Here is a 14,374-nt window from a genome sequence, read left to right as displayed (position 1 = left end):
CTCTGGATGCAAATCTGTGACCTGAACTCCATTCATGTATTGATTTACAGTGAGAACCTCCTTTTGTTGAAGCTCCTGTATCATCTTTAGTGTTTTAGAGCAAATTGTGATGTACAATACTCCAGTGTTCTCATGAATAGCACCATAACATGCTCACCATTTCCTGTCAGTGGTCCATTTTATTTCATTTGGCAGCATTTTCAAGTACAAGCACCACTCCTTGAATACACAGCAGCACTTCAGCCTTGAAATAATCCCCATATTATTAAATATGGATAGGATGAAAAGGTATTAAAATGTTTTTCCAGGGACAGAGAATACCTTAAGTACTTCAGCATCAATACCTGACAATGCCATCCCCTGCTAAGGGGCAGGAGGAACCCTTAAACCCTCAGTATTTTCATGTGGGTCAGTGGCTTCCCCAAACAGGAGCAATATATATATATATATATATATTCTGTGTGTTATATATATCAGAATCAGAATTCCTTTAATAATCCCCAGGGGGGAATTACTTTTTGTTACACACAGCTCCAAAAGAATAAGAATAAACTTCAAACACAAAAGTAAATCAGGTGAGTCCAGAGTCCAGGGTCCTAAGGCTATATGTCCAGGGGACAAAACGGCTACCAACGGCCATATGTTTACTGCACCTGGCAGAGTTAAAGTAGTACTTTCACAGCAAAAAGATGACAAGAGCTCTCTCCACCAGCATGTATTGGAGAGGGAACGTCTTAAAAACATATTACCAGCAAAAAAAGTAAAACAAATAATTAAAAAGATAGTTAAAAGTAAGAAAAAAAAAGAAAACGAGCAAGAGCAATCGTAACAGGCAGCATATACTTCCGCACATGCGCACTGGAACAATATATATATCTATAGATATATATATCTATATATCTATATATACAGAATATATAAAACAGAATTATCTCTCCTGAAGGTAGAAGGGCCAGGTCTTGTTCGAGCACACTGCCCCACCAGGCAACTGTGGGAGACAAAGGATGGGGATAGCAGGCCTAACACACACACACACACACACACACACAAAAACAAACACTTGATACCTGCAGTTTCTGCTACAAAATACCACACAGTGCAGAAAGGAGACAGTGAGTCAGCACGGACCAGTTCTTGTATTGCGTCAAACTGTTAAGATACATAACAGACAAAAGCAACCTATATGAAATGAAATTTCCATTGAGGATTATGACACACAGTGGGTGCCTTGCACACAAAGCCTAGCCAAGCACACAAGGGAGAAGTTTGCCTTCAGGGCTCTCTGCCAGAAAAACCTTCTGACAAAAATCCACTGTTAGGGTTAGGGTTACCCGAAGGCTTCCTGCCAGAAAGCCCTGAAGGTTTTTCTGGCAGGAAGCCCTGAAGGCAAAGTTCTCCCATGTGCTAGCCTACATACTGCTACTAAAGGTTAACCACGAATGTCAGCATAGTGGGGCATAGAAAAAATGTTGGGAAGGGATTTGAAATCAAATAAACAAACAAAAATGTAAAACTGTAGAAAGCAGTGATACATTTGACAGTTTTTGGTTTCAGTTTCAGTTACTTTCAGTCACCTTCCCGGCAGAGGTGAGGGTTTGACAGGAGGAGGCAAGAAGAGCATGATCTGCAAGTCTCTCTTCCCGAATCCACTCCGAGCCTCAAACACCCACAACAATGGCTTCAACCAACCTCCAGATCTGTTTCTGTCTGCCATTGCTTTTTCACATAAAGGCGTTTAAGGGTTAAAGGGACATTATGATGCTTTGGCAGAATTACACTGGAACATGTGTTAACATTAGCTAACACATGTCAGCTAGCTAATGTTAGTGTCTATGTGACAAAACAGAGAAACAGATTTTGGTTGCTGTTCTGGAATTCCAGGCGTCCTTCTAAAAGCCGTTGACGTAGATGTGTGGCCATGTTAGAGAGCGGCGGTCGGCGCCATAGCATTCTAACAGAAGCTGGACCAGCACCACCGCTCAGTCCCCGGGGGAGGATCTCCAACCCTGGGAAACTGAAGTGGTTTTAAAAATAATTCTGTTTGTGTTTGTCTGTGTAGCCCATGGTTTATGTAAAATCTTATTGATTCTAATAGAGCTGCTCAGCAGACAGTACTGAGGGGGTACTGAATAGGCTCTCTACATTCTCACATCTGAGACAAGGTTTATTACATTATCATTTCATGATCATCTGCAGGTCATGTGACTGTGTCACGTGACTATGAGTGTGCACCAAAACACACAAAACAATGTATGGCCTTGAGCGATTTGGGGAATAGCTGTCTATAAAACTTTCCAGCTTTCAAGTGCTTCTAACTTTTTATGAGTTCCAAACTGTGCCTTTGTTCTTAAGGGGTAACTGGCCTTGTAGTAGACTGATAAGTGCTGGTGCTTTTGGGAGTAATTTTGTGCAATCAGGGACATTTACTGGTTACATAATATCTACAGTATAAGAGGACAGCTGTCACATGCACGTGACAGGTGGGCTCACTGGTCTTTTAATTAAGTCATTGTGTTCTTTTAAACTAATGGAGATTCTTTTTCTTCATTAGTTGTCATGACTCATTCTGCCCGTGTGGGAGTAGGTGAGGAGATTTCACAACGGCATGTTAGCTAATGACAAAACCACAAGGTCTGTTGAAAGGAAACATAACTGTTTCACTGCTGGTACTCAATGATTAATAACAAGACATTTATCTCATGTTTTACGTACCTGAAAATGTATTTTGACTGTTCAACTCCATTGCAACAGCACAGTGACTCACACTGTATCAAATTCAAAAAAAGACACCAACAAATAACAAAGTATGTCCATAAATGCATTGCCAGTTACAGTTTTTATCCGCATAGATGGGTTTAACACTGTAAAAAAAAACCTATCATGATGAAACAAAATCCTTTCATTTCATTCGAGAATCATTTCACAAGATTGAGCAATCTCTATAAGCCCATTGACACGTTTCCTCCTCTTTACAGGAAGGAAATTATTTCTGTTGTCGAGAGCCAACTCCCTCGCCATTCTTCATGACATCTGCTTTTTGCAGAAAAAAATAAGAGAAATGAAGTGAAATGTTGAGGGCTGCCACGATGTTCATCTTTGGAGCTCCCGCCGGTTGCAACTTTAAAGAGGTGAGATGGTTCATTTCTGACAAGTGAAAGAGCCTGCCCTGGGAAACTGACGCTGCTCTATAAAGATAAAGTCTCATTTGAATAAACTGCCTCCCCTTTAGTGCATATCCATATGCATGAGACTCCAAGTCTAATTACTGTTAATTCCCGTTAAATTGTTTGTGATTTAGCCACATCTCACCAAGATGCACAAGCTGTGTGTATGAATGGAGTCTGACAGATAGATTTCCCCGCGGAGTCACCTGAATCACTTTTAATGACTTTGAATGTATCAGATGTCAATAGATCTACTTTTTCAAACACCATTAAATTATATTATCATTACATCATCACAGCAATTCTCCTCTTGCACCACTGTGAGGTTTTTAGCAAAATGTTTCATGTTTTATCTTGCACCTCAAAAAAATTACTGTTTTGGTTCACTCCCACCACTTTCAGAGTGATGTCTGCACAGTTTTCAGTCCTAAAAACCCACTGTGCACTACCTGTGCAGCACCAACTGGCATATCAACACAGTTAGCAACTAGCTGGTGAACATAATGGATTAGTTAGTAGTTATTGAGCCTGATATTTCACTCAGGAGATGGTAGAGACCAAAAACGGAGCTAAAAGAGAGTCATTATTGGACTTACTCATCAGGTGGACACAGACACAACTTTAAATGGATGATAATGTTCTCCGTAACCGCTGGATTTGTAAATTTGTAACTGTTTGCTAAAAAGGTTTTCATATGAACTCAAAACATGATGATACATCAATGTTATGTTCAAATACCGTTTCTGTTGACCCCAAGGCAACGGTTATTGCAGGTTTAAAAATTCAATCGTGACTTTTCTCCCCTCTCTTTTTACCTTTGGCTGTTTAAACATGTTCAAACATTGTGGTTTTAAACTTTAATGAGTATGCATTCAAAGCATAATTTTATTCAGTTGTTGCCTATGATTGCCATTATGTGAGGAACAGACTGAAATCTTACAAAGGAGAAATTGTTTTTTTCCCTTTCTACCTTTAGTGTGTAGCATGTTTAAAGACATGTACTCTCATATATTATGGAATTTACTGACTTATCCCAGAAGAACAGGCCTGCAAGCTTCCTCTGTCAACTCTGTAGAATTGACATTTTCTTCAAAGGCCTGCAGAAGTATTCCACAAGGTAAAATGTGTTTTTTCTACTGTTATTGGAGGTCCTTGAAGGAAAGCAAGGCTCATTAAAAAAAAAGCCTCTCTGTACGCCGCCTCCATCTCTACCTTTCCAGCATTAAGTCACAGAGTTAAATATATGGATGCCAGCTCACCTTGGAGTGTTTATTATCCAGCACAGAGACATCAGGATTTCAACAGCAAACACAGGCTTATGTCTCTTAACTTCTGATTGAGAAATTGTGCTTTGCAGAATCAGTGCATGAGAGGTGAGAGGCAGAAAACAGAGACTGTTGCATCTCTTTTCCAAATCTAACAGCAGCAACTGAGTTCATTACGCTGCTGCTGGTTCACGCAGCAGCCGTTGCGAGATAATGTTCTCTAATGAGTGTGCTGGAGCTGTTTGTTTGTGTGTGTGTGTGTGTGTGCAAGGGAGGACGAGCTCTCTTCCAGCACTGCGGTCTTTGACTTTGAGACAGACTGTAATTAACAGCGCTGTGTCCTCTTCTGTGTTATTAGCACAGCTGACCTTTGAATGCATCAGATCTCCTGTGTTTGGGTAGAGGTGAGGTGAAGGGAATATTAAACAGAGATTGTCAGTGAAAGGAAGTTTTGCAAATTATTGCTGGACGCTTTTGTTGTGTTGTTTTGACCAAGTGGTACATCAATACCCAGATTCTGCTAGAGTATCCATTTAGATATTTATCCTCACTGAAAAACACTGCAGGACTTCATACTAAATTTATCACAAAGCTACTATTTATTTCTAGCAGTGGGTTCACACAGTGGGAATGTGTAATTCATTGGCCCCAGCTGATCAGACGGCTGAATGGTTTTGTACTAAAGGGCCCAATGTAAGACTCCTCTAAGAGTGACGATGGGAAACACGATGCGAGTGCGACTGTCAGCACCATTTAAGTTCAGCCCAGAGTTAAAGCTGATTCAAGGATCTGGAATCCCCCCCTCATTTTACTCACGATTAAATCACATTACACTCATTTCCCAAACCATAAAGCCTTTTCCTTGGAAAATCTGCTTTCATCCAGTGCTTGACTCCCGTGCCAGTGGTCTTGTAATCACATCAGTGTGTCCATGTTGGCCTGTGCGCAAAGATTAGAACACAAATTCAAAAGATTTGTTAGCAGGGGAAAAGACGGACCAGATGAGCTTAATCGCCATTGCCTGCAAGAGATTTATCCAAGACATCACTCACACACTGGTATGCCATTTCCGGACTGTCTTGAGAAAAACCGTAACTGGGAAGAAATCCAAGTATTTCCCCAGAAGTCACATCAGGGTTGAAGTCTTGCTCTAAATCATAATTGCTCTTGGTGTAGCTCAATTGACCGCTTTAATTGTTTTGGCACTTTTTTGCCTCTCACAGGGAACTTTTCCATTTTTTCGGGGCACTTTTGTAAAGACATTGCTTTATCAAACCCACATTGCTGATCATAGAATCAACAAAATCAGTGAGTGAGAGCAAAGCCAGACTGAATGAGACAAAATATTGACTTTCTCTGGAAATCTAACACACGTTACACACCTTACTCCCTCATACAAATCCAACCTATGCAAAGTAGAGTTGGTTAAGCAAAATGGAAACTCTGATTTGATTATTATGAATATGGAAAAGAGGGTGCTTACTTATTTTTAACATTTCATTTCATTACATTATTTCCTAGTGGCAGGTAACAGCTGGAGAAGACAGCTAAAATGATGACAGACTGCAGGCAAACAGAAGGGAGCATTTGGTTTGTCAAACATTTGGCATATCTTCTTTCTCGAGCGCAGTAGCTGTCTGACGTCTGGGTGTTTTGCGTTTTAGCTTGGAGGATTTAGATGAAATTGAACCGAAGTGCACAGCTGGTGCTACAGTCATAATGTAATTATTCTGCCTGTTGTATTGAAGAATTGTGTAGCTATGTTCAACAAGTCTTGCTCTTGGTAATGGTGCTGTTTAATATTTTATGACTTCCAAGGTTTGTCATTGAACTGACCCAGACATGAGGTGGTACAGTCCAGCTCACATCTTCTCAAGAAATTCTCAAGCAGGGACCTCCAAACCTCCAAGGACTCGCCCCCGCCTTAAAACCTCAACCTGACTTTCACTTTCTACGGCTGATTAAAAGACCGTTATATGTTAGCGCCTTCTGCCGGCTGACTGGAGAAATCAGTTTTATCTCCTCCTGCCTTGGCTGAGGTCCCTGCAACACTGGAGGATTCAGCTGAAATACAAAACATCTAAGAGAGATGTCAAGCAAAATGATTCAAGCAATGGTAGGATGTCTGCAAATTCTCTGGGACAAGCTTCTGCTTTTTTGTTATTCTCTTTTTATGTGGCCTGCATGTTGCTCACAACAAGTCCATCCAACATTCTATTGTATCGCATGTCTTTATTCATAAAGCTTGTGACAGCATGCGGAATAAAATGTGAAAAAGCTCATAGAGAATTGGTCGTAGTTTAGTAATAAAAACACAGAGTGTGTGCTTTGACCATGATTTGACAAAGTTTATTCTCTTATTTTAGTCTTTACACTTTACAGATCTTGTGTTTGTCGAAGCATATAAAGGAATATTTTCTGTGATTTCAAAACCGGACTACACAGCCCACATGCTTTACCCACAATACCCCATTGAAATGAAAATGTATGATGTTCAGAGAGAAACGCAGAGTTCTGAATAAGCAGCAGTAGCTGGTGTGTGTAGGTGCAAATATTTGAACTGTTGCCATTCTGGCTTATAAATAAACTAACTTGGTGAAACCTCACAAACACAGTACAAGCTGCTCTGGGTGTAGACAGGTATGTGGCTCAAATATTGTATTGCTTCATTAGTTCAGGGATATTGTAATACTAGTTATGCACAGTTTTAGGTGTTTATAATTTTTGTGTTTGAATCTGCTTAATTTGATCATTTTGCAAATGTGAATTTGTCTGGAACCTCTCAGTTCATTTTCGATTTCCAAGGGACGTTATCAACCAACACAGACCGAAATGCCTCTGGACCACTGACTGTATAAAAGGAGCAGATGTAGCCAAAGTAACGTCAGCCTTTGGTATGTAGACTGCCATTTTGAAGGCTCAAGTTTTGCTTACAGGGGTCGCCATCTTGGTTTCATGTTCGTCGCCATCTTGTTTTTATGGAGCCAGAACTGCCGTTTGTTCCACAAAGACCACAACTGATTGGTTCGTTAGAACCGCCTTAACGCACAACCTGCTTTATCATCTATTTTCCTCTAAATGGGAACAGAATTTAATTAATGAACATCATGCTGAGCTGAAGCGACTGACACCATATACTCATTAGAAAAATGTTTACTTCAACATCCAGTGAGAAGTAGGCTAATTTTCTTGTAGACTTTCATACAATCTCACTTCTTTTTGCAATCAGCAGAGTCACCCCCTGCTGGCCATTAGGAACATTGAACATTTAAGGCACTTTCTCAATGGCTTCACTTTTCAGAACCTGAAGCTACATCTTCTACATACTTCTTTTACACAGTTAATGGCCTGGACGCTTACAACCAATCAGAGTAACAAGAAGTGTGACGTAGCACTCAGTTTAAATTAAACTTTTACCAAATGTTGTCAAAGTACAGCAAAGACTTTCTTATCAACAATAGCGTTAAGTGCAACTGTTCTGTACAGTCTTTGTATCAAACCAGCCCTGTATTAGATAAACTGCTGTAATTGTCGATCAGCTTGGAATCTGATTTTAACAAGAGGGGGAGCAGATGCATCTGCCAGAGTAAATAAAACATGAGCTTGCAGATTTTTATCTGGTTCCCAGGCTACTGTTTGACCTTTCTAGGATTAAATCAGCATGAAAGACTTTTATGTTGCAAAGTCAAGAACTAATTGATCCTTAATATCTAATGCGAGTGATGAGATTAGGTTCATAAATGAAATATGAAGATAGATAGCAATATTTAGTAAATTATTAGAGGGAATCGCACATGTTTCTATCCTTATTAAACACTCCCACAATGTTCCACCAGGAAACCTCTTCCTCCCTCTCTTCCTGTATCTCTTTTCACCTCCCACCCCACCACCCGCTCTTCCCATCTGACCTGTGAACCTCAGTGGAAACGATGTCGGCCCCTGTGGACCACCATGGCTGAAGATAGCACACACACATAGCAGGAAATCCTCAGCTCTATTTTATTTATTCAAACCTCCTACTCGTTTCTCTGCAAAAGATAAGTACAGCGAACATGGGCTGTTGATGGAATTTTCTCCCCATGCCACTGCTCACGCACACACGTACACACAGACATGAAAGCACTGTTACTATTAACACCTGACCTTGTCCCAGAGCATCCTCTGACATGAATTTTAAACAGGTGCCCTCTTTGTCCGGACCTAAATGACCCCCCTCAGACACCTTGCAAAATTATTCATTACATTGTCATATAACAGTTGCCCCAAGCCAAAATGTGGAATGTGTTCCTGATGCTGGAGTATTGATCAAAACTGTTAAATTCCTCTGCTGCATGCCAGGCTGAGCTGGAATGAAAAATATTACCCAATCAAAGCAGGGGACACCAGTCAGAACAAATGAAATCTAAAAGGAAGGGTACCAAATTTTTATTAATGTGTGTTGTGCATGTTTGTAAGCATGTGTATGGTATGCATATGGGAAAGAAGGGGGGGTGGGGGGGGCAAAAAATGCAGCTTTGCTACAATAACACCAGCACCTCAGCGACAGGTTGACATTGGCCAGGTTTTGACAGCAGTGAGAAAATCCTATCTAATTGAAGGATGCTTGTCAGACCTCTAACCGTCAAACTGATGTCAGGAGAAAATTGCCTACTAGCCATTCTTGGTCTGCTCTCCTCCTGTCTCTTTCCTCACTCACCTCCAGCCGATATAGACAGAAGCCTCTCATTCAACCGGTGTGTTGTAGATCAAAGAAGTGAAAGCACAACACACCCTTGAAAGATGTCAAGTAATGACACTGGCTTGACAGTGAGTTTGAAGCTCTCCTGTCCCAGTCCTCTGCTGTAGGACCGCACCGATCATCATGGCTGTTGTATCAAATCTTTCTTTTGTCTCTCCTGCTCTGCTGGCTGGCTTCTCTTAGCTCAGTGGGTGATATCATACATGAGTCAAGATTGTATTCCTCAGAATCATGCATCAATTACACCAGTGGTGCACTCAATTAGCTGGAAGTCTGCAAGTAATTCTGACTGCATTGTTCTGTTTTTCTAATTTCCCTGTCAATAATAAATCTGCATACATGACCTCCTAAAGGTCACGCTCCTCTAATAATTATCCATCTGTCCTTCAAATACGGTTACTGGAGCAGGACTGAGTGAATATAACTTTATTTAGCCAGGAAAGGGCCTTACTAACTTACAACAAGTTAAATTATGAAAAGATTATAAAAGATTCACAAAGCCCACAAGGTCAACATGATAAAGTAAGACAGCAACAAATGTAACATAAAAGATCACAAAAAAAACAGACACGCAGTAAATTAAAATGTTCTTTTAAAATAAGAATATACAATGGAAAATAAAACAGATTAGACTGGAGATCATAATGTGTCCTAAATTTCGCTAAATAGAGTTACTTGGTGTGTAACTGTCATAATCTTCTCTTCCATTAGTTCCTGCTTATAAAATGAAATTATGTAGATGGAAAGAAAGGAAATGGTGACCCTGTGTGGTTGTATTATGTAAGTGAAGGCTACAGACTCAGAGCCGATCATTTAAGTGAAAGTCCTGCATTCAACTGTGTGAAAGCACATGAAGAATTAGCAGCTAAATGCTCTAAAAAGTATTTAAAAGTATCTCATTACTAATAATGCCCCTTTAATACCACTTTATTATAAGGAAATCTTTATAGACAGTTTGTATTTAATTATTTACTCATGCTCGATCAGTTATAAACCATTACTAAAGGCAACTTTTGGCTTGCCGGGTTGTGAAGAAATCATCCCCCAGCAAGACAATTTACTTAATCAATCTTTGGTTCTTCACTTTCTAATAAGTCATGTATCTGCGGTTGTAACTGTTGATAAAATATTGATAAAATGCCCTTTTCTAGAGGGTAAGTGGTTGATATTTGACAATAAAGGTGTATCAAAAGACAGTGTTAAAACAATGTGACAGTGACAGTGCGGTGCTCAAGCTGATGATCACCTCCAAAGCCTTCTAACGAGGTCAGCTCGTTGTTTAACTGTCCGGTCCATTCATTTACTGTTTTAGTTCACGCCCACTGCTCTCATAAAGCAGTTTTCAGCCTCAGCAGGCAGCTGTTTTCAGAGGAAAGGCTCTATAAACCCACAATTCACCACTTGAGCACCAAACGGCAGACAGACACAGTCAAAGTCAAATGGGTGAAGATTGTGCAGAGCATTTAGCAACTAAAAAGCCAGATAATAATCCTCATTGGAAACTGAGGTGGAGACTAAAGACAGAGCTAAAAGAGAGTGAATATTGAACTTAGCTCATCAGGTGGCCAGACACACAACTCCTAATGAGAGATATCATTATATCTGCTGGATGCGTAAATTCATATCTGTTTGCCATATTAACTTAAAAAGTGGTGCTATATCAATGCTGCGTTTACAACTGGTTCTGATCCCCCCAAGTGCCAAATCATTCATTGTGTGTTAATGAGCTAAAAAGACAAAGCAAATGTCCTGCTGAGTATTATTATTATTCGTAAATTAACTTAGATTTATATACCGTGAGGTAGTTTGATTGATAACAATGCAGAATATGACATAAACTCATCATATGTTTTGTAGGGAGATTCTTTTTCTGCAAAGTAACTATTAACCACATAGCTGCGAAAAGTGTAAAGTACATTAAAATGGAAATAATCAAGCAGACCTACAGGTAGCTCAAAATGTACTTTTTCACCGTTAGTATATAGCAAGACTGGTTTTCAGAAGAAGATTTGAATATTAGAATAATCGTCTCAGGACATAAAATTGTTAAGATCCCTCTTGTTGTTATTTTTGGTAGCAGCTCAATCTCGTTTCCTGGAAAATTGCTGCATATGAGTACTTTCCACTGGCCCTGTAACAAGGACGTGATCTACCACCATTACAAACCTATTACTGATGTCACTTTTGGTTAAATTAATGTTAAAAGGGATGCAAGATGTCCTGCAGTTCACTATCATTTGAAACCTTTCCCCTTTTTTCCCCTAATACAGGAGCCACACACAGATGTTTTATGTATATTTTAATTAAGTTACACTGATAATGTTGTATAAATGGCAGCATAAGCTGTGCAAGCCTTTGAGAGGTAGAAACACAGCTGGGTATCGGATGGCTGCAATATGGCACAGTTTGAGATGTAAGACTATACACAGATGCAGGAAATGATAGCGAATGAGCTGTCAGATCGTGAGCAGGTGTTTCAGAAAACACAGTGGCACAGTTTATTGACAGAACTATAAAGGAACACTAATAAACAAATAATTCTTGTGCTCAGTCACAGATTAAATTTAATTTGGCATTTTGTTCTGATATATCAAGTTTTGGAAGAAGTCCGTGACAAAATATTAAAGTCAGTCCGTGGTGTAGTTTCATGAGGAAGGTGACAAAAGCTGAACCAAACAGGAGCGCCCTTTTCTCCATTTAGTTTGTATGTAACATGATGTGACATTAATGTGATTCTGGGCAGTAAAAGTTCAGCTGAATACTTATTGTGCTCCTGCCAGCTGCAACATGTCAGTCCTCTTTCATAGATGTGGATTAAAATAAGTCGGCTGGACGAAACCACTGGAGATGAAGGGGTGCAGGAGCCCTCCAGTGGATGAAAGCGGGACACCACCGGCCGTGTGGAGGATCACATTCCCAGAGCTGAAGTTGGGGAAAGTTTGGTGGTGGAAGCTGACGGGGCTTGACCCACACGTGGGCGGGTTTGGACTGACCATGGGGTTGGATCCGGGCTGCAAGGTGCTGTCCGCCCCGGGGTTCTGCTTTTTCCACTTGGTCCTCCTGTTCTGGAACCAGATTTTCACCTGGGTTTCGGTCAGACTCAAGGACAGAGCCAGGTTTAGTCTCTCGCACACGGACAGGTAGCGAGTTGTGCGGAACTTGTTTTCCAGAGCCACCAGTTGCTCGTACGTGAACGCGGTTCTGGCGCGCCGTGGTTTGGCGCAGGCCTGGTCCGCGCGTCGCCGCTTGTGCGGTGAGGGGTCCTGCAGGGTGACTGCTGACTCTCCGTCGTCCTGCTCCGAGGTGAGACAGGGCTCCGTTTCAGCCGGCGGGGAGAGCAGGAGGGGGTCAGAGACGGCTGCATGATGCTTGGAGGCTGCGGAGTGTTCGTCTCCTGCCTCTTCCCCTGTAAATAAAAAAAGAAGGGTAAGCTCACATCCTGCAGACCTCTGCAGCCAATTCAGCATGGACTGGAGTGGGTACGGAATTTGTAGATTTTAGTCATATTAAAATTGAATTGAAGCATTTTTTAAAGGTGAAACTGTGAGCATTGTCCATCCTTGATTCATCTTTCGATGGTATCCAGTGCATTCGTTTAGAAGATGATGAAAACATTGGACATCAGGGCTTGACAAGCTGACTTCATTTTCAAGGTGATTTCATCTACTAGAATACAATCAGTTGACCCTAAAACCGGTTAAATGGGCTGAACTGACTGTGGTGCTGAAAGGACAGCTCCTGGCAAGACGGAAGTCACATGTCAGAGCTGAAGGCCCTGCACCTGCCTGAGAAATAGATCTTCATTGTGCGACGATGTTCGTCATTGTCCTGTTTGAGCTGCAGTTTAAATACCAAACAGGACGGGCCTGGAGTTTACATCTGTAAAGTGTTTGATTAGGATCCTTGAGGTCGCTCGAGCGGAACGGAGCTCAGATTCAGAAGAAGGGGGGAGACTTGGTCACTAATCCTTAAATAATTTATAAACCACACAGCGCCTCAAATGTCATGTTGCGGAAAGAAATCCCGTCTAAATCCAGCTCCGCCACCTCAGCCATGACGTGCTAATGGAGTTTCATATTTGCGGACGGGTCGATAAATGTCATCTATTTAAAGGGAAGTTTTAATCGAACGATATTTAGGATCAGACATGGATGGGGTGTGAAGTTTGTACCTGCAAGGTGCTGGAGGGAGATATGCAGGATGCAGTAATGGGATATCGATCAAAGCGCGCAGAGGCATCCTCAATGGGACGATTTAAACAATTATCTAGCCTGCCTGTCCCAGTGCCAATCACACGCTGGGGCTCTGGGAGCAAGCCTTTGTGGCTTCCTTGAAAGGAAACGCAGCCTTGGAAATTAAGGGAAGGTCACACAGAGATGACAATAAATCTGATGGAAAATAGCGTCTTGCTTTCTGGTGTTTGGTCTCGACCCAGAGCGAAAAGTTTTTATTGTAAGATTTCTCATTTGTCTTATTTTGACAATGTGTGAACACGCATTTGTTGACAGGGCTGGATGTTTTATAATAATGTAATATTCGGCACAGGCAGTAAAACATACAAAACAATGCATTGCACGTACACGTTTGATTAACAGGCTGAATATTGTTCTTAAATTGTATGTTTTCTCTACCTGATTTCGTGCGCTCAACTCTGAAGTCCCCGCCTGCACTGCTGTCCGACTCCAGACTTGTTCCCTCTGCATTTGGCACTGGAAACTTCTCCTTGACGACGGAAAGTTCGTTCACCCTTTTGCTGTTGAATTTGTTTGGATCCAATATGTCAATTATAGAAAAGGAAATCTTATGACTGGACGTCATTGTCCCTCCGCAATCCTTGGGATCCGGCATCCTTTATGGAGAAAGACCTTTAAAGAAGGTAACGGACTGACGTGCGTAATTACGCGCGTGGAGAGGAACTTCTCATAGTTTAGTCTACTTCTTGTCTTCAGGCGTCATCAAATCGGATTAGTGGCGATGATCCCACGGAGAGTGGACTTAGCTCCTCTGCTTCTGTCCGTCAGTCTTGCAGGGTGAATGAGATGACCGGAGCGCGGTCTTTAAAGCGTCTGTCCCGCAGTCTCTCAACCAGACACGTGACACAAACACTATTAGTGTTTCACACGACCACCTAATGGGCTCAAAGCATTCGTCGATAATCACCCATATCATTAAATTCAATAATCCACGACCTGAAAGTAAATTGGGCA

At 41.3% G+C, this 14,374-nt stretch overlaps 1 protein-coding gene across 1 annotated transcript; it reads right to left on the bottom strand.

The window, feature by feature from the left end:
• Positions 1-11,968: 11,968 nt before the first annotated feature.
• Positions 11,969-14,015, bottom strand: nkx1.2la (NK1 transcription factor related 2-like,a). The gene is made up of 2 exons (XM_070841501.1): positions 13,799-14,015; positions 11,969-12,573 (listed from the first exon to the last, which is right to left on the bottom strand). Exons 1-2 carry the CDS (start codon positions 14,013-14,015, stop codon positions 11,969-11,971), a joined length of 822 nt encoding a protein of 273 aa, XP_070697602.1.
• Positions 14,016-14,374: the final 359 nt, after the last annotated feature.

Source organism: Pempheris klunzingeri, chromosome 12, assembly GCF_042242105.1.
Source record: "Pempheris klunzingeri isolate RE-2024b chromosome 12, fPemKlu1.hap1, whole genome shotgun sequence".
In the NCBI taxonomy this organism is placed as follows: Eukaryota; Metazoa; Chordata; class Actinopteri; order Acropomatiformes; family Pempheridae; genus Pempheris; species Pempheris klunzingeri.
Note: the sequence above shows the minus strand (reverse complement) of the source record. Positions and strands in the feature narration are given on the sequence as shown.

What these genes read in the sequence shown, in the direction of transcription:
- nkx1.2la (XM_070841501.1), bottom strand. Translation starts at nt 14,015, where the DNA reads ATGCCGGATCCCAAGGATTGCGGAGGGACAATGACGTCCAGTCATAAG. An exon ending in AGTTGAGCGCACGAAATCAG is followed by an intron (nt 12,574 to 13,798) that starts GTAGAGAAAACA and finishes TTTTATTTACAG; the next exon opens with GGGAAGAGGCAGGAGACGAA.